Genomic DNA, 21868 nt, shown 5'->3' on the forward strand with positions numbered 1-21868 from the left:
TTTCCAGGTTTATGGCCATCAGGTCTTAGTAATTAAATGTTCTCTGTAGTTATGATGATTAAGAAGGTGACAACTGAATTAATAACACTATATGCAGGAGTGCTGCTTTCTTTTCTGTTTTAGGATATTGTTCTTGCAGGCTACAGAAACACTGCTCAGGTAATTGGTGTTAGAGAAAATGGTTCCTGCAGCCATCCTCAATGAGGAAGAACAGTGACTTGGACAGGTTTAGGTCTACTAACATGAAGGGGAAAAAATGTAACTTATTGGTAACAAACTCCATCACTGGTAGTAAGCTCCAACTGACTTTAAGAAACCTTAATAAGAGACAGTAATTAAGAAATGCAGCATTTTCCCAAATGGTTTAAATGTGATTAAGAGCTTTTTAAAAAAAAAAACACCATATTTTTTTTTTTAATATTACCCAGAAATACTGGATAGCTACAGCTGAAGAACCGAAATAAAATTTTTGAAACAGCACTAAATTCTAATCAGGAAAAAGGATTTCTAGAGTTTGCTACATGTTGAAAAATAAGGTCAACTATGAACTAGCCTTTTGAGAAACTGGATCTGGACTGAGAACCGAGAGTGTGGGTGGCTGGAATTACTGTAGGGATTTGAGCAGCCTTCCTGGAGAACTGGGCTTAGTGTGTTTTAAATTCTGCACAACAGAGTATTTAATAGATATTGACCCTATCGTGCAATGAAAGAATCGCGTGACAAGAACACTGCTTGCAAAAATATGGAAGATCTGTTGCCACTACAGATTTGTTTTTTTAGAGAGAAAGGCTTTGTCACACGCTGTTATGTTTGTTGCATTTTAGATTAAGATTTTTCAGTCCGAGAATTTGTGTGGTTATATTCTCTTCCTTGTAACAGAGACATATTTTTTAAATTTTATGTTTGAATTCCTAAAAATAACTTCATTCTGCTAATGTAGCGATCCATTGTCGAGTACACGAACAAGCAGCCCATTCCCAACACAACAGATTTCAAAGTACACATAAAGCTCAGAAATGAAGAGCAAGGAGTTTTCCTCACACGGCAAGGGACAGTGTCTGGATTAGCGGAAACAGAAATGTTCCTACTGAATCATAAATTACAATTTGCGGGCCTTGGCTGGGAAACACCAGCTCCATCCGGTGCCTCCACCCACCCACTCTTCTCCCTGCTGTTTCACTTAGGAACATAAATCTCTCTGCGGGTCTGAAAGTTTCATTTCTCTTAAAAGGATCCACAACTCCTTGCTTCTTGGGCCCGGAACAGGCACCGCCTGTGATACCCAAAGGAGGGTGGGGTTTGGGTTACCCAAAGGAGTAAGGGGTAGGTTTTTTATATAAGCACAAAGCAGTGGCTGTATAAATGAAGGAATAATTCAAGGAAGAGAAGAGGACCAGTGACTCCTGGCAGATCCTCTTCTAACAACAAAACCAAAAAACCCTCAGTAAGTTTGCAGATGACACCAAGTTGGGTGGGAGTGTCGACGTGCTGCAGGGTAGAAGGCATTGCAGAGGGATCTGGACAGGCTGGATGGATGGGCTGAGGCCAATGGGATGAGGTTCAACAAGGCCAAGTGCTGGGTCCTGCACTTGGGTCACAACAACCCCATGCAGCGCTACAGGCTTGGGGAAGAGTGGCTGGAGCTGCCTGGCAGAAAAGGACCTGGGGGTGTTGGTTGACTGTGGGCTGAACATGAGCCAGCGGTGTGCCCAGGTGGCCAAGAAGGCCAACAGCATCCTGGCCTGTGTCAGGAACAGCATGGTGAGTAGGACTCGGGAGGTGATGGTCCCCCTGTACTGGGCACTGGTGAGGCCCCACCTCAAGTACTGTGTCCAGTTTTGGGCCCCTTACCACAAAAAAGACATTGAGGTGCTGGAGCGGGTCCAGAGAAGGGCAACGGAGCTGGTGAGGGGTCTGGAGAACAAGTCTTATGAGGAGAGGCTGAGGGAACTGGGGGTGTTCAGCCTGGAGAAAAGGAGGCTGAGGGGAGACCTTCTCGCTCTCTACAACTCCCTGAAAGGAGGGTGTAGCCAGGGGGGGTCGGTCTCTTCTCCCAAGTCACAGGTGATGGGACAAGAGGAAATGGCCTCAAGTTGCACCAGGGGAGGTTCAGGTTGGATATTAGGAAAAATTTTTACTCGGAAAGGGTTATCAAGCATTGGAATGGGCTGCCCAGGGAATTGGTTGAGGCACCATCCCTGGAGGTGTTCAAAAGATGGGTTGACATGGTGCTGGGGGACATGGTTTAGTGATGTTTTTTTTTGTCAGAGTTAGGTTGATGGTTGGACTAGATGATCCTGAAGGTCCCTTCCAACCTAGATGATTCTATGATTCTATGACATGTTTTGTTTTTAAAGCCCCTCACTACAAGAACGACACTGAAGCGCTGGAGAGAAGAGGAGGCTGAGGGGAGAACTTACCGCTCTCTACAGTTCCCTGAAAGGAGGTTGTAGGGAGGTGGGGGTTGGTCTCTTCTCCCAAGTCATAGGCAATAGGATGGGGAAGTGGCCTCAAGTTGCAGCAGGGGAGGTTCAGGTTGGATATTAGGAAATAATTTTACGCTGAAAGGGTTATCAGGCATTGGAATGGGCTGCCCAGGGAAGTGGTTGAGTCACCATCCCTGGTGGTATTTAAAAGACGGGTAGACATAGTGCTTAGAGACATGGTTTAGTGATGGTTTTTGTCAGTGTTAGGTTGATGGTTGGGCTAGATGATCTCAAGGTCCCTTCCGACCTGGACAATTCTATGATTTTATATGAGTCGTGTGTTCTTAAAGGAACACTCTACGTATGAGAAGCCAAAGATTTACAGTTAGCCCAAAATCTTAACAGTAATCATATAGTCTTTAGTCCAGTCACAATATTAGTGGTCTAAATGAATCAATTATCGTAGAGAAAATAAAACGTCTAACATAATGAAACTAGCAGATGTTACATACTCACACGCTCCCTTGCATCTAGCCCTTTCTCTAGTATTGCACACACCTTTCCACCGCCCCTTGGGGTCCTGGGATCAACAGCACACCATCAGGGTCCCACGTTGTTCATCAGGAGTAGGATATTGATCATGGGGATTGTTCTTTCTTCTCTCTAGAGTCCACCTGGGGTAGTATTACACATCTCCAAAAATGTTCTACTCACTCTTCTTTCTTCATTGGTCTGGCAATTCCACATTACAGCCAAATAGTTATATACAGTGTGGTTTACTCACGTTGCATTTTTGGGATTCAGAGAAGAGAAAACAAATAAGTCGTTATACCAGCAGCTAGGTCACTCTCCAGAGAAGGGGAAATGTCGTCTTGAAACTCCCTTGAACATCAGATAAAATAAAACGCAGGCCTTTCAAATCCCTGGGAGAATACTCTGACAGTGTGGTATAAAATACCAGCTCTACTTAGAGCTCCCACCCACCGCACACCGGCCGCTGCGCGACTGAACGCCCCTCAGCAGAACACAGGAGGCTCCAGCCACGCTCAGACATTGAAGAAACTTTAAAACCGAAAAGGAATATACGCTAATAAGTTTTTAGCTTCTTCAAGATGAGTCAGTTGGTGGATTATCAGCTTTTTGGATTACCTTCCTACGTACAGGTATCTAAACTCTGCTTATGTTCTATTTCAAGCACCAAAACCGGCTCTCTAAATTTAGTGTCAAGGTACACAAATAGGAAGCTGATTTCCCTCAGCTCCTCGTGAAGGAAAGCGACAGACAGACTCCTCCAGAGGGTAATTTTAATCATAAGAACTCCTACTTAATTACCATCCAAGTATAGCTAAAAAGAAAATACCACAAACTTTTGCTTTGCAATTTATTTATTAAGAAGAAACATATAAAAGTGACCACAAAATGGGATAAAAAACCTTTAAAGCTTTTGAAGGAAAACAAGTTAGACAAAAATCACCTCATAATTAGGAAGGAACTGTCATTTCCCATCCTTCAACGTGCCATGTAAAACAGTATCCTAAAGCAGCGAAAATAAGTATGGATACGGTTACAGCTTCAGTATATATTTTTCTTTTCTTCAGCCCCATTCAAAGCACTAAATGCCTGTGTCTTCCGGGGGTGAAGCGCTTATTTCTTAGTATAGGGACAAATGGAGCTAGAGAAGGGAAAGAATGAAAGAAAGAAAGAAAAAACAAAACAAATGAACGAAAAACCCCCAAAACAAACCAAACCCCACAAACAGCTAGCTGCTTAGTCTTCAGTGAAGTATGCCTCCAGTCCCTCCAGTTCTGCATCAGCTGTTGTATTTGAAGAGGTGGGAGTAGAACTTGAAGTCATGCTTTCCTGACTATTACTTTTTTGTTGAGAGTTTCCCAAATTACTCAGTTCCTTCTTCGGTTCTCTTCCACCACTTAATAGCTTTTGACTCTCTGCAAAATACTGATTAGGATGATTCAAAGAAAACCCAATGTCATCAACCTGCACAAAAGAAAGGAACAGTGAGTTATTATATTTATTTCAAAAAACCAATCTTTTGCACATTCAGGAACAAATTAATTAGCAATTTAGTAAGTTTCCATTTCGTTGAAGAAAAAGGCATCAGTCTGTAAATACTGTCCCAGCAAATAGAAGCATGACACAGATTTACTTCCATCACAAAATTTCTTCTTTCCTGTTAGAAAGAAAATGACTATTTTGGCATATTCAAACAGTATTTCACACTGTCTTTGCTGTCGTAAAGAAAAAAACCATCCCAAAACATACAAAACAGCATAATTAAAATGTCATACCTTTACAGATTGACAATTGAAGCTATATCTCAAAACAGCATTTCCCTATGCAAAAGGGGGGCTGAGACAAGTCTAGAGTGCAAATGGCAGTAAAGAATACTACTAAAAGTTGTAACTTATAAATCGAGATCTTAAGCATCAGTGTGAAACTGTGAATGGAAACGGGTAGCTTCACCTCTTTCCCTGTTTTTCCCGGTGGCGACAAATGCAATATTTACAAGGCAGCAGGCTAAGAGAGAAGGCCAATAGATCAAGATTAGCTCTGCTCCATCAGTGCCAACACCAGCATCCTGAAACTAGATGCACAACCAATACCAAAGAACATTTAGTCTTCAGTGGATAAGAATACAGAAAACTAGCATAAGGTGGAGCATATTTTTACTGCTCCTTTCCAGTTCTAAAACAGAATCATAGAATCTTCTTGGTTGGAAGGGACCTTTGAGATCATCGAATCCAACCACAAAAAAAACCCCAACCAAAACCAACAACAAAAACAAAACCCACACAAAACAAACACCCACAACCACACCCCACACCCACCCACAAACAGACACAACCCAACAATCTCAGGCACTAGAGCATGCCCTGAAGTGCCATGTCTACACGTTTCTTAAATACCTCCAGGGATGGCGACTCCACCACCTCCCTGGGCAGGCTGTTCCAGGGCCTGACCACCCTCTCAGTTAGCAGGTGCATTCCTTCCACTCCATAATTACTTGACAAATGAACATTCAATTGATGCTCATCAAATATTTCAAATCAACAAAGCTTTCAGTTTTAAAAGTAAGCTATTCTGACTTACCACAAATCTCAGTTATAACCTTTGTATCTCTTTTCGGGGACTCAGAAGTTGGAAACGCTTACTTTAAAAGGTGCTTCCACCTCATAGTCAGGCAATCTGAACCTTTTATCTGCCCGGCAGTTCATGCAAATAGTAAGAACATTTTGAGAAAAAAATACTGCTCTTACATAACGTTGGAAAATTTCCCAAACCTGGGATACAATATACCAAGGAAGACTAAGAGCCTTATACTAGTAATTTTCTGTTCCCGCTATCTTCCCTTTTTCCCAGAGAGATGAGGCCAATTCAAGCATAACAGGCAACTTTGCACACACAGCGTCTCGTAAGGGCATACGCTGTGGTTGATTTAATATGCCAAAACCCATCAGTTTAAATTTCAGCCACTTGAGAAAAATCACAGAGCAGACACTCAGTGTGCATATTAAATGGACCCCTGATTCAGTGCACCACCACCAATGAGCTTAGCTCGATCAGAGAACGGCGACGAATATAACGAAACCTAATTCCGACACGAAGACAACATTGGCAAGTGTAGTAAGCGACCTTGCTTGAAAAATCTAAAAAATAAGTGACAGGCCTAGCACACTAATTTGGCACTCAAAATTAAAGGCACAAAGCAAAAGAAACCTGAAGCCACTACTGAATTTCATTTCAGTCTTATCTGAATGAGTTTCATCCAGCCAGCTTTCATCCGTGCACCCATTTCCATTATGTGGGAACTAAATTACTTCTTTACACCAAAAAGGCTTAAAAAGAAGCGATACAGGCTTTGGTAGAAGAAGTTCTTAATTAGTTCTATTTTTTTTTAACCTTAAAATCTGTTTTCTTCAGACCAATTTAAGATTCACTTTGGAACTCTTAATTTTGTTCTAAACTGTTATCTCCCCACCAAATTGGAAAAAGCTCTAGAAGCAGCTCACTGGATGAATGGAGGATGTTTTCAGAGGTGATTGACAGTATCTGGCTAAAAGCTCTTTACAGGTTATTAGTTAATATTGTAGTATGACTCCATGTACCCTATTTTAATTAAAAGAGTTCTGCCCATTCATTTTATCACCTATTTTTAAGAGCCTGAAGAAAGGGGAAGTTCTGTTCACCATCACCTTCATTTGAGATATAGCGATACATAAACAAGTTTGTTCTGCGCGATCTTCAACAAGGTTCTCTAAATAAAAATACTCTGCTCTGGCTGGAAATGCACAAGAAATTTGACCACAAAAACGGAGGTGAAGCATAAACAAAATTCCTGGCTTTTTTATGTTAGACTGCTCATGCTACTTTATGGAAGTTTTACAATGCTTATAGGTAATATAGACCAAAGCACATCAATTTTAAAAGCTGCATCATTACCTTAGCTGTAAGTTGCCTGAAACTTACTACCAGAAATAAACTAGATTTCTCTAACAGCTTTATCCATTCACACCTGTAAATCCATCTGGAATCCACTATGCCCAAAGAAAAAAAAATGTATTTTCTGTGCAGTCAAAAATTTCAGCTTATAACGTGTATCGGTCCAAGTGAAAAGGCCAGTCACTTCAGACAGAACTGTTTACTCCAGCTAGTAGATGATACTAACGCAAGACTTTTTTTTTCGATTCGACACATTTTGCACATACAAGCTCTAGTTTTGTATTTCTGCCACAGCAAATATTGTTTTGAGAAACCTGAAGCAATCATTTCATAGCTAGAGTATCTTCGGGTTTTAACCAAGAGCTTTTAAAATGAGAGCTGATAATGCTACAGCTGACACTACAGAAAACCGTGGGGAGCAACCAGGGTGCTACAGTAAGTTATATCAATTAACCACATCCTTTTTTTTTTTTTTTTTAACAACAGCAACAAAAAGTCCCGTGTTCTCGTGACTTGATCACAAAGACCTAATAAAAATGGGTTTTACATACGTTTTAAAATAAACTATTCAAAAGTGATTCTTCTGTACCAGAAAGTAAGTTCGCTGTGTCAGATTTCGTTTACTTCTTAAAAATACACAAGAATTGTAAAATATCAGTATGCAAGAATAAAATGTTTAGAGATGAATATTAATATACAAATAATCAGCTGTTAGAGCTGTAACTGCAACAAGTAACTAATACAGCAACATTCATGCAAACATTAACAGCACTAGTTCATTCAGAATAGAACTTACAGGAATAGTGGAATATTAACACAGGCATTACCTGGTTAGGCTTTCTTATTTATTCATAATGCTCAGGCCCTTAAAAGACCAGATTTATACAGTGGATTTATGCAGAATCGGATTTCAAAGCACTAATTATTTCTACAGGCAAGCTGTCACAAGAACGATTATTTAACCTACTTGTAGTTCATATCTGGTATCATCAAGCTCTTATACTTGACTGCATATATGTAGCCAAGATCTCCAAACTGTTGGTCTGGAAACATTTTTCTCTATTTTGAGTTGCCATCCAATTCTATCAACGAAAGCAAAATAAAATCTTGACATTATTGTGACCGTGACAGGCATTCCTCATTAGCTTGACTATTTTCTTTAGGTTATGGTTACACTGCGTACATTTTCAGGGTCTATTTGCCTTCCACATTATCCTCACTTTAGTATAACATAAAATTTATCTAAAAGGACTAATCAACATGAAATAGCTTACTATGAACTCAAGTACAAATATTAGAACTTCAAACAGTTATGAGATGCTTTCCATATGGCTTAAAATCCAAATTTGACCATCACAAAAGATATGTTAGTCTTTTGGTAGTAATTGATTGAATGCTTACTGTAGTTACCATATAAACATAGTTTATTCTTGATTCTTATTAAAATATGATAATGTTTGAAAACATCCACACTACAGGCCATTCAGTCATAATTTTATCAAGTCAAAAGACCTTCTTTTCTTTACATACATAGGACAGCTTGGCTTGATCAAATTACGGTGTTATTCTTTATAAAACAACCTTCCCAAAAAGGAGTATGCCCTGCTATCCCAGAACTTGAAAAATACGGTAAAACCATTCACACGCTACATGTAGCACTTTCCTTTCCCACACTTACTGAAAGACTTAATGCGTACGTTTCCTTAACAGATTAGTTCCTGCCTGAAGATAACGTGCTGGACCACACAAATGATGGTTGCTTTTGTTCTGTGGTTGTGAGACAGTGAAATGAAAGTTCAGGAGGGGCATAGCAATGAAGTTACTAAGTCCAGTTTAGACAGAACGTGCAGAGAAGCAGATTTTAGGTAACCAGAGCAATTTGAATCAGTAGCAGCGAGGTGCAGAGACACACAACCCACCTCCCCGGACAAATGGATCGAAACATTCTGACTCTAGTCCCGCTGGATTCATTAGCATAGTCATAGTGCCAAGCACTAGACCACTGAAGCCGACAGCAAAGCTGCTGCCGGCATGAGTACAAGATACGGTAGAAACCTGAGACAGGATAATGGGGAGGAAACGCAAAGAGAGTCCTTAAGTGGAAACAGCGTGCAACTGACCCTGTGAACTTAGAAAAACACCATAACCTTAAACAAGTCTCCGCTACAAAGTCATTCATAGTAGATCTAACCCACGTACGCACTGTAATTTTCAAGAATTATAGGTAACACTAACAGCTCTGCCCAACACATAGCAAACACTTTCTTGGTAGAATTTTTACATAATTGAAGCTGAAATTCTCCACGTGAGCCAGTCAATTATCTCTAGGAAAATTTTACTTGAGATTGTTTGCCTATTTGAAGCAACAATAACCATCAATGTTATGCTGACTGATTCTTCAGAAATTTCCTTCGCTGAGAAGATCTGCTAGTGATATGCAGGAAAGCAAAGGTTTGATTGTCTGATTCACTGTCACCAACTTCAGAGATACATCTTTTGACCAACCCATGGAAAAAAAAAAATTAAAAATTTACTAAAGCATATAGTTGTAGGACAAAAAAAAAAAAAATAAAAAATAAAAAATAATTCCAAGCAGGCTGGTAACAAGTTTAGCAGCCAAATGCTCTAAAATGCTCTCTGCATTCTGCTTTCTCTCACTGAAGTAAGATACTTAACAACAGCAGAGGAGAAAGATGAGACCTAGTGCAAGGAGCAAAGACAGATACTTATATTAAGAAAAGAGTGAAAAAAATACTGCTCCGACGGAATTTGCCACAGAAGAACGGAGAGACAGATTTCCTAAAACAAGACAAATCTTCGGTGCTGTGCTAATTTATCCTTTGGTGAATGTTGACCTTGGGGTCTATAGTCATCTTGGGAAAATATTATTTCTACTGAATAAGCCTTACATAGGGCATGTGTTATTTAATTTCAAATTATGTATAATTTTCAATTTCCTGATTTATCATTTTCTAAGGCTGTAAGACAGCGTTACTCTCAAATTACAGCTGCCAAAACAACACTGGATACAGGTTCAGAGTATACTTTTACCATATATGCACACATGTGATTGCTGGAAATTTAGGGAGACAAACACATCCATTTAAATCAAATGTGAAAACCAGTAAGAATAAAAAAGTCGATGGTGAATGTCTCTGGGTGGGTCATCTAATCCTCACCCATATCTTTAGCAAGGCTCTTCCATATTCTGATGCTTGAAAGGGATGTTTCGATTTTGAGTTGCGGAGAGACTAAAGGTATAAGATGGGCCGCGCTCCACTGTTTTTTCTTGACAGCAAAGAATCTAGAACCAATGGGTAAACTGGTTCTTTGAATCAAGAAATCACATAGGAGATGGACTGCAGCCGTTTGCTGTCTTCCGATTTTGTGGAGGGTCTTGCTTTAATACGTTACAGAAACTTAACGATTAAGCAAATTGAAAAGCCCTGAGAACGTTCATCTTGATTTAAAAACTAATCACACATGACCAAAGACATGAAAAAATATCAAGTGAAAATTAACAATATTAACTATGTAAGATTAGTTTTAGTTAAACTAAGAAGTTTAACTAAGACCCATTTTCTTTATTTTTTAAGGTATGTATCAAAATATCAAACTTGCATAATGGGTTAAAAACCCACAATTTGTTTAAAAATGGGATATGGGAAAAGTTAAATGGCTTGAAATAGAGAGAACCCAACAATATTTACATTTTCAGCAAGAAAGCATAACCTTTTACTACATCTTGTAACGTTCAGGGTACGAATAACATCAATACATAAATGCAGAAAATTACAAAAGAAGATTTGAAGTATATGTTAAATTACTGAAATGAAAACTAACAAGGCAAGGCAGCTAATGATAGATGTGAAAACTGCAAATAGTCTCCAGTCTTCATGCATGATTCCCAAGGCCTTCCTCAAGACAATGCCGCTGACTACAGTTTAAGAACAATTAGTAGCTACTTACATCATGCGTCAACTCAAAGTACTTCTGACAGGCCAGCTGGTAATGCATGCCCTTCACCAATTCCAGGATCTATACAGAGGGAGAAAAACCATAAGGGGTTCAGAAGTAGCACATGTACATCTTCTTGATACTTCTCATGACAAGGTACTTCACAACAGCCTTGTGTGTACCTCATGGAACTCTGCAGCACGTGACATCTTTGACACGCCTGTATCTTAATAATAACTGACAACATTTATACATACTACGTTTTTTTTAAAATACCCGGGCTATATTAAAAATGAGATAAAACCACAGGAAAATATGCGCGGTCCTTAAACTGTAATTTCAATGCTCTTAACTTCAAGAATAAGTTGGATCTATATTTTGGTAATATAATATAATTGTGACAGTTATTGTCAAACTATCATATTGCAACATCTCTTCCGTAATTGCAGATATAAATCTAGTCATTCAAGTGGCTGAGGCATGAAGCAATCAAGGACACGATTTGTATTTTCATTTTCCGCATTACCAGCTCATGCAGATGCAGAATAAAATATTACTGCGCTCCCATCAAGAAAATTTAATGCAAATCCTTTAGACAAGTATCTGTGAGAGGGGAATGCTTTTACCTTCAATCAGATTTGTCCTTTTTGAAATGAAGTTATTTCTAGTCAAGCTCAGAAGAATATGTGAGTGAATAGCCTGTTTTGAGCCTATTAGGAAAAATCATGCCATCTTTTGTAAATACAATTTGCTTCCCAATTCTACTTCAGGTAATCTCTTCTGTGCTGCATAAAGTCCCGTTCTTATCACCAGAATGCAATGCCAGTTGAAATTTTTTAAAGTTTCATCACCTCCTCCCTCCTCTTATACAATCAAAATGTATGCTCTCTGCTTATCAGACAGAGAAAATTGCTGGAATTAAGAGATAGCCTCAGTGGAAGGAAAAAGAGTTTTCAAGAAATGTTAATTTCAAGCCCCTTTCCCAAGGTTGACCTTTATGTCGAACGCAGCAATACACTCCAGCTTAAGTCCCTGCTGTGCTCATTATTGGATGCCACCTTGTATTTATTGACAGGTGTATAAATAAATTACATTTGCTGAATGGATAAAACCAGCAGCACGTTGCCAGGAAAGTACTTAGCCGCATTGTTTCTCTGTAATAGCCCAACTGATTACATTTCTATCCCTCTTGCCACTTCCTGTTATATCTTCTGTAAAAGATCAAGGCCAAGGCCAACGAGACAATTAAGTCCGAAATCTGGCACTATCTGTGTGTGTGGATATATATCTAGGTGGTTTTTTTTTTTTTACTTCCTCCTTCCTTTGCAATTGACTGAAAAAATTAGTGTCACATTAAGTAGATAAGGATTGAAGAAAACTCATTTATTCTAAACACTTCAATTAGATCTTGCCTTATGCTTTCCTCTGTTCCTTACTATACCATGCAAAAGAGCTATCTCTGTTTTTAAGTAAATGCTAACCATGATGTACATGTGTACATTTTTAAAAGTATTCTTGACACAATTTGGAGTAATGATCAGAAAAACCGGTATGCCTGTTGGGGAGTTGAAAGAAACACTCGTAAATGTTCTTTAGCATTCAGACTTTTGAAAAATTATTTTTCCAGCTGAAATAAGTAAACTAGTTTCATCTAGTTCATAAACAGTTCAGGTTTTCTTAAAATTATTCTTCATTTAATCAAGATTATACCTAATACAAATTATAGAAATAAAAAGTGCTCCAAATTCAGGTGTAAATATACTCTAAGTTTCAGAAGCTTAAGTGAGCAAACAAAAACTTTAGTATGGAAAAATTCTGAGTATAAACCCCAAAAGCTTAAAAGCTTAAAAGTTTAAAAGTTTAAAAGGTTCTCTTGTAATTGAAGAGAACTTTTTGAACCAGTGGATCAGTTAACAGGGTAGTCATTCTGCGATTTGTTGAACTCTTCAATCACAAACCACAAAGTTGTAGTTGCTTTTTGTACCCATGATGTCATTATCCAACTATCCCGAAGAGCGGAGAAGACAAGGATTGTGAAAGGTAGCTTTTGACTTATTAACTCCCAGTGATTCACAGGATGCAAGATGAAGCTGCTGCTGTCTTCTCTGACAGTTCAGCATAAAAATGGCAACTTCAAGTGACAGATATCAGAAGAGGGGTCACTGACCGACACAGCACAGATGATGACAGAAAAAAATTTCCAATTTTGCAAGAGAGATTATTCTGAGCAAACTATTCTGAAACCATGCCCATTTAAGCCCTTGACCCATCCTTGGGAAAATCTTGAACGACCTGTAAGGTAGAGAAGAGGACTTCGTTGAATCGATACTCCTGACATATGAAAGCTACAATGGTCATGTTATCAGAGCTGGCCTTGAGGGACTTTCAATTTTTACAGGGCAACCATGTTATTTTGCAGAGGCTTGATCTTTATTGCCCAGCCACCCTGCAGTTTCACCAAGGAACTACTGTCCCACTCCCTCTAGACTCCTCCTAGGTCACTGCACAGATTTTTCTGCTGTACTACTATGAAGACATATACCTTGGAGAACAGCTGTTTAGAGGAACCTCTACCAGCATTCTCCAGAGAAGTTTGGTAACTAGGTCTTCACAGCGCTTCTTTTCCCCAGCATTGATAGAGTGCTCCGTAAAACAGAATGCCCACCAGAATAGACCAGAGACTTTCATCCAGTTTCTTAAATTTATGATTAACTTACAGTACGATTGCATTGGTACTCATCATCTTACTCCTGCTCCTTTACCCTCTCCACCACATCACCTCCCTGCCTTTGACTGGTTAGCCAATTTCAGCCAAATTTGACAGGTAGGGATGACAAAGCTATACAATTCCTCCATGTTAATTACAAGTTGTGGTTGGGGGGAAAAGCCAAAGCAACATTTCACAGAATCACAGAATCTTCATGGTTGGAAGGGACCTTTGAGATCATCAAGTCCAACCAACAAAAACAAACAAACAAACAAACAAAACAAAACAAAAACTAAAAAAACCCACAAAAAAAACCCCACCACACCAACAAACAGACACAACCCAACAATCTCGGGCACTAGAGCATGCCCTGAAGCGCCACGTCTACACGTTTCTTGAATACCTCCAGGGATGGCGACTCCACCACCTCCCTGGGCAGGCTGTTCCAGTGCCTGACCACCCTCTCAGCAAAGTCATTCTTCCTAATATCTAATCTAAACCTCCCCTGCCGCAACTTCAGACCATTTCCTCTGGTCCTGTCATTATTCCCTTGGGAGAAGAGGCCAACACCCACCTCTCTACAACCTCCTTTGAGGGAGTTGTAGAGGGCAATGAGGTCTCCCCTCGGCCTCCTCTTCTCCAAACTAAACATGCCCAGTTCCCTCAGCCTCTCCTCACAGGACTTGTTCTCCAGACCCCTCACCAGCTTGGTGGCTCTCCTCTGGACACGCTCCAGCAGCTCAATGTCCTTCCTGTAGTGAGGGGCCCAGAACTGAACACAGCACTCGAGGTGAGGCCTCACCAGTGCCCAGTACAGAGGCACCATCACTGCCCTGCTCCTGCTGGCCACGCTGTTCCTGATACAGGCCAGGATGCCGTTGGCCTTCTTGGCCACCTGGGCACACTGCTGGCTCATGTTCAGCCGGCTGTCCACCAACACCCCCAGGTCCTTTTCTGCTGGGCAGCTTTCCAGCCACTCTGCCCCAAGCCTGTGGCGTTGCCTGGGGTTGTTGTGACCGAAATGCAGGACCTGGCACTTGGCCTTATTAATCCTCATCCCACTGGCCTTGGCCCATTGATCCAACCTGTCCAGGTCCCTCTGTAGAGCCTGTCGACCCTCAAGCAGATCAACACTCCCACCTAGTTTGGTGTCATCTGCAAACTTACTGAGAGTGCACTCAATCCCCTTATCCAGGCTTATCTTATCATCAATAAAGATAGTAAACAAGACCGGCCCCAAAACTGAGCCCTGAGGGACACCAGTGGTGACCGGCCGCCAACTGGATTTCACCCCATCAATTACAATTTGTGGTCATTCAGGGAAAAGCAGTTATCATTCAGCTCCTACCCATTCTGAGAGGCAGCCAGAAGGTAGCCAAAGGAGCACATATGTAACTTTGAAACGACCCCATCACAGGGGACCAGATTCACCTTCTGCATATATGATGGCACTGAGGAATAAGGGGCACATTAAACATATCCAAAGAAGAACAGGTTTAGTAGATTAACTGGCTTCAATAGGGAACAAGTTGCTAAGAGGAGAAACAAAAGAAGAAAAAAGGTTAAAAATTGCAATAGAATGGAGTCCAGCTAGAAAGGAGTCCTCTGTGGGAGAGAAACTAACAATCCTGTATTTAAATAAAACAGAATTATAATTTGTAATACATATTACCTTTCCTGTTGTGTTTGTGCACATAATGAAAGCAAACTTGCAGCTGGTTTTTTCCTAGTGTTACCCAGAAACAGACCTCCACTCAAAACTACCTTCATTCACAGCAACAATCTTTTGCCTCTAAGACATTTACACTAAATTGCTTTATTTTGCAAGTAAAGGGACACACTCAAGGACTCCCTTTGTTAGTTCTGATGTGCATTTTCTTTTGCTGCCATCTGCAACTCGCTTTTCTGATGTTGCTTTACTGACTACTAATGAGGTGAAGATGATGTTTGGCAGCTGCACGCAGCCACCTGCTTTATAGATCCTCAGCATTCGAAGCTGAGATGTTGCACAGCAGGATGGCTGGGGCTCTGTAATTATCCATTGTTATTTTTACTTACTCAAAGTGAGTTTGTTTTATTTGAAAACTGCAGAATTACCTTATATTTTCAAAATGAAAATCTTTCTACTGTAGATTCAGTTAAGTCTGACTCATTTCCGACTTTCTTTTTATTTCAGAGGTGACCAAAGATATGATTGGGTGCAACTGCTGGAGTCTATCTGAACACATTCCAGTTTTCTCCTGTTTCCAGTCCGTTTGTGACCACTTCAGCGTTAGGTCCTGCATCAGGACTCCTCGATGCCCTTTGCTTCCTGGTCAGTACAGGCATCTGAACTTTTTTGCTGCTTTTGGAGATTCCCCTTTATATTTTAAAACTGTTTTTGAAGGTTTCATGCTTATAATGTATACACGTATAGTACAATTCTCCCAGATTTAAGCTCTGTTTTCCCTCGGGGACTCACAGGCTAGAAATTCATTGTTACAGCTTTGCCAGAGCTCCTGTTCCTTTTATACTCTTTGACTTCTTTTGTAGTGTAGAATACTTGATCACGCAGTGTTCAGCATTGCACGTGGTAATATTTAGGGCACCATAAGAGATCAATTTCTCCCCTGCGCTTTGCAGCACACCTGTCAGAAACCAAAACCTACTTGTGTTATATTACAGTTTATAAAGCTAAAAGGAAGAGGCAGTTATGATGCAGAAGAAGGTATTTTATTAGCGTCTCTTAAAAATACCTGTATTTTCTCCTCCGTTTTTCATGTATAGATTTTCTAGCCTGAAGTTCTGAAGTTCTTATTTAATGTATGTCAGTAAGGAACTCATTCAATACTTAACAAAAGACTAAGTGAATGTCCGAATGAAAAGAATATATCAATATGTGCCTATATTTGCTGCAGCAACCCCTGGGCAGCTTATTAAATGAAGACAAACATTAATTTAAACTGAGTTAATAATTTTAAAAGGAAACAGCTCTAATGCTAGTTGGTTTTGTTTGCTTGGTTGTGGGCTATTTTTCAAAAATTTATACCGTCTACAGCTGAAAGTCAATGGTGTGAACATCTGAGGAAAGAAAGGTTAACACACCTGAGTATTCCACTTCTCTGATTTCACATAGTTCTAAAATAGCGCTATAGAAATGTACGTTTTATGATTACAAAATTTTTTGGCTATTTTTCAGCAACACTTTTTCATTTAACTGACAAATCCTGTATGATTTTACAGCCCCCTATTTTAAAAGACAGCCAGGTATGAGAGATAACCCCCATTCCCCTGTTGCAAGGAAATGCTGAGTCAAAGCCTGGACTGTTATCAAGTATGAAGGCAAGCATCTGAAATACTTTAAAATAATAAAAAAAAAAAAACCTTACAAAATAAATAAAATTGAAGTATTTGCTTCACGGACACTAAGTTTGCAACACAGCAGTTTCAAGAACAATGAGCTGCAACATTTTTATTTCATATGCTCATTTTTGTTTTCCTTTTGTCTCATCCTGAACTGTGTGTTTAATCCCTTTGACTGTTTTGGTGGGCTTCTTTTTTCCTTCTTTCTTTTCTAAATAAAAATTTCATGAGTAGTTTAATACACCATAAATTGAAGGTGCTGAAGTGTGAAGACACAGCCCCTGATTCTGTCCACCCATTCGTGCCACCTGAAAACAAACCTCATTCCTCCTCACCTTCCCCAGGTAAACCTAAAGTTGGTACTTTTTAAAATCTATTTTACCATGTATAAGGAAAAGAATGGAAACTCAACAGGCAGGATGAACAGAGAGAAGTGCCTTCCACACCAGCAGAGTCCATTTAAGCTAATTAACTGCTCCTGGAATTAAAGTCTAAGATTTGACTAATGAATTTAAGTACTTCTAAATTGGATGCACTGAATTAATGCCGTTCATCTCTCTAACAACAGAAAAAAATATGCATTTTAACTCTACTTTTCATATTATTTGTTCTAAAAGGCACATTTGACTAAGCACCTGCACAGGTTGCCCAGAGAGGCTGTGGAGTCTCCATCCTTGGAGATACTCAAAACCCATCTAGACACAGTCCAGGGCAACAGGCTGTAGATGATCCTTCTTGAGCAGAGGCATCAGACAAGATGACTTCCAGGTGCATTTTCCAAACTCAGCTATTCTGTGACTCAATAATAAACACTCTCAATAGCACATGTCCATACATTTGAATTACGTCCTTTTGGTGGTTATAATGTAAAATCCAAACTTGAAAAGATATATTTTCTAGTTCAACTTTTAATAGTTTCCAAATTAATAAAACATCTACCTTATGTACTTTCAAATGTGTTCTATGTATAATAAAATCCATTACATACTCTAAAAGTCTTTGATATTCTCGCAGCCTTTTATTATCAAACAGGTTAGCTGTGCTTCTCACCAAGTTTCTGCATCTCTCAGCATTCTCTCAAGTTGCTTTCCTATGCTGTTTTTTTGGTTTACTGTCACAAGCCTACCCATCAGTCCAGCAGTTCAACATTTACTTTTTTTTTCTTATCATTACTTATATCAGATTTTTTTACAGACCACTCTTATTTAATCATATGCAGCATTTTTAACGTTACAATCTCACCTGACAATAGCCAGATATACCTTCTGATTCTAATATTTGTTTCAACTTTCCAGCGATAAAATGAAGATTAGGAAAATTTAGTAGTCTAAAATACCATAACTCAAATTTTTAAAATAATTAGTTTTAAGCCATGTCATGTTAAGATGTCGTATGTTGTCTTAAGATGTGAAGCCACGTCATGTTAATACTCCGCGGTATTATACCCACTGATGGTGTCAGTAATACTAACTCCACAGCACCAATAAACTCACACGAAACGAGTCAATGGGGTTGATCAAGAGACGTAATATCAGAGTGATCAGAAGAGACGGGAGTTTAATATCAGAAAAGGCGGCTTACTATTGGCTGGTTAAATTTGTATTTGTGTCTGTTTAGTTCATGTGCGAAAGTAGTCCTAGTGAAATCAATTATCATGTTCATACTTGAAAAATAAACCAAATACAAGACAATTAAACAAGGAACACATTTTAGCTGAGAAACTATAAAAATGTAGTGTCAAAATACAGGATCTAGAGAGTAAGTCAGAGAAAGTAGAATCTCAGATAAAATGAGGGAGACATACTCCTAACACACAACTATTATCGACAAATGTTCCCTGTCTGTACAAAAATATGTAGAACCTTTAAGCATTCATATTTACACAAATCAACCCCAGACTGTCATAAAGATCTCCTTGAATAATCTTACTTTCAAGATTTTTACACTGTCCACTTTGAAAGATTTAATAATTTCAAAGCATTTACAGGTTTTGATAAATTATGTTTTTTGATAAAAAAACCAATAACTGTCTGAGAGATTTTGGACAGTGAACAAGGAGTCTTAACCCACCACTTGAGAAACCTGAATGAGGTACAATTTCTAGATCGAAGGTATAGTCCTTTTTTAGAATTTCTTGGCAGCAAATGTGTAAGAGTACCCTGTTTTAAAATTTGAGTTTTAAGCAGTTAATTTATTGGGGAAAGAATCCCACCACAAAAATCCACGAAAATCAGTGTTCCGAGTAAAAATATGAACTTTGTGAAAAGAGGTAAATTAATAAATATGAAGTGCCATACAATATCATCATCAATTAAAATTTTATTAGAGCCACAAGTCAAAAAAGACAAGACTTAGAATTGCTGAAAGAAATTTTAAGGAACTTTGGTGTACCAAATTGTGCCGTAATAATAAAATGTGTATCACATGAGGTTTGTCTATATCAAGTGTATCAACTGTTCTTGTATTTTTGTATCCATTTTACTTATTTCCACAAAAAATACCAACTTAATAAAAGATCTCTTATTTAATCTCTTAACTAATAAAGATCTCTTATTTAAACACTACTTGCTCTTATTTAATCAGAGCTTACAAAAGTACTACCATGAAGATGACTGATGTTGAAACCTCAGTAAACATAACACCAGGGTGGGGGGCAAGTGAGGGACTGTGTGAGGTAACCAAGCTGGGATATAATTCTAATCTCCTTGATCCTTAGAAAAACACATACAAACAAACAAACAAAAAATCCCCCAAACCAGTATCCAGATCCACTAGAGACTGTCATTTACTGTCTCACCTGTGACACCATCACACATATTTATTGATGATTTATTTATTGATGATGCACTGATTTCGTACACTATCTTTCATTAAGTGGATGTGAGACTTCCACTCATTGTCGAATCCTGGTAAAAACTGTTGTAAAAAACCCGCTCCTTTTGAGTTTGCAGTCCTGTGCACGTGGCCACTTGAGTGTCCACTTCATCCAGAACAACACATTATCTCTACCATAAATCAGGCAGAGAGAACTGAAAAAAGCATTTAGGTACATGCATCGATCTGGTTTTGACAGCACAGAAGGGAATTTTTCTCTTTGTGACAACCTGCTTGTCTAGAGCATGTAGAGCAAGAGAAGACACTAAACGAAGTCACATTTGAAGGCAGCAAAAGAATTTTGGAGCAAAGCTAGGAACAAGCATAAGAGGCCTTGACTCAGGAAAGACATACGATTTATTAAAATACGTAGCTGAAAGGTCAAGCTCTGAATCATTCATTAAATGTAGGAATCTGTGGAGTTAAAAGGAAGCTCTCATTTGATCTAGAGCTAACAGACTCAAAGACTCAAAGTGTACCACTTCAGCAAATATCAATCTTGAGGCCCAGATACTGGAAAAGCAACTATATCAGGCTTTGAAAGACCGACAAAGCATCCACCCCTATTAACCATTCACTGAGCTGAAGGAAAAACAACATTTCTGATACTCAGCAACTATCCCCAGCACCAGAGAAGACTCTAAAAAACCGCCGTTTGGACTGAAGGATCCTGAACTGCTATTAGTCATGCAAATGTTACTGGACCAGACAAACGAAGTGGTAGCAATAAAATCTGTTTGAGATCTTGGAAACAGATGTGAACCAATCAATCCTCTTCCTCCTACTACTGGATATCTCAAAGACAGTCTGCTGCAAAAGATCAAGTTCTGAAAATCCAGCAACAGCCCATTTCTTTTCTGTTTGTTTTTATTATTATTCGTTTCTGGGCAGAGGGTGTTTTATTTTGGTTTAACACTAGGACAGGCCACTGCAGGGCCCTGCACCCCAACTGCACTTAAATTGTCACCACAAAATTTGTGGACACCACAGTGTCCATTTCCAGGCAAAGCAAACGCTGGTGGAGAGAGTTTTTAAGTCCCTTTTGATACGAAAGTTTAAGTCTCCTAGCGAATCCCAATCCTACTTCACAGGGGGAAAAAAAAGAACAAAACCACACACAAACACAAAACCTAAAAGCCAATTCAAATCAAGTAAGGAACTGTTAAATATAGATACTGCCCCACTGTGCAAATTCACTGAAGAAATAACCTCTACTAAATCCCACCCACGCACAGCAAGGCAGCTAAAACGGTAAATCCCCACCAATCTTCCCAATGATTAGCAGGATAAAAACCTCAGAGCAGCATCAATTCTTGATGCATATAAAAAGGAAAAAAGCCAAAGTAAAGTATCTCCAGTACCTGTCAGATATATGGAAGACAGTCAAATGCTTTTTTATATGAACCAGGAAAAAAAAAAAAAAAAAGAAGAAAACAAGAAAAAAAAAAAAAAACCAAAAAAACATTTCTAGGAAAAAGCCTGGGTATTTCAAGAATTTGTCAAGAATGGCTAGGAGTGAACAATAAACACTTTAAAACTATTCTCTTTTACTTTGTACCTTAATTATTCCTTCGAAGGGAGACTACTTTAAGTTGAATTTTCACATTCTTTTTCATCTAAGTTCAACATTCTGTTGAAGCCTGACAAGCAATTGTGACACTCCACATGAAGTAAAGATGACAACTTAAAGCAGGTTTTTTCTATGGACCTAAGGCAGGTTTCAGGCATTTAATATAGGCAGATTTTTGCTGAACTGTCTCAAGCTTAACTCTAACCCATACGTCTTCCTCCAGTGAAGATGATGGCATCCTTTTCTAGTCTTTACCTCTTGGCAGAGCAAGCAATGAGGGTCACAGTTCTTCAGTATACATGTACTTCTGCGTTGTCCTTGCTATGTAAGATAAGTTCTCAATTTAATAGAATCATAGAATCATCTGGGCTGGAAGGGACCTTCAAAGGTCATCTAGTCCGACCCCCCCCCCGCAGTCAGCGGGGACACCCCCAACTAGACCAGGTTGCCCAGGGCCTCGTTGAGCCTCACCTTGAATGTCTCCAGGGAAGGGGCCTCAACCACCTCCCTTGGCAACCTGTTCCAGTGTTCCAC

At 39.2% G+C, this 21868-nt stretch overlaps 1 protein-coding gene across 1 annotated transcript in view; it reads right to left on the reverse strand.

Annotated features, from left to right (window-relative positions):
• Nucleotides 1-3797: 3797 nt before the first annotated feature.
• The window catches only part of PRIM2 (DNA primase subunit 2), a 127549-nt gene continuing 109478 nt past the window's right edge, over nt 3798-21868 (reverse strand). Inside the window, exons 12-13 of the mRNA XM_074153768.1 lie at nt 10854-10922; nt 3798-4421 (exon numbers count right to left, since the gene is read on the reverse strand). Of these exons, the coding sequence (XP_074009869.1) occupies nt 4194-4421; nt 10854-10922 (297 nt within the window). The 3' untranslated portion in view covers nt 3798-4193. The remainder of the gene's footprint in view (nt 4422-10853; nt 10923-21868) is intronic.

Source organism: Numenius arquata, chromosome 9 (assembly GCF_964106895.1).
Source record: "Numenius arquata chromosome 9, bNumArq3.hap1.1, whole genome shotgun sequence".
Lineage (NCBI taxonomy): Eukaryota > Metazoa > Chordata > Aves > Charadriiformes > Scolopacidae > Numenius > Numenius arquata.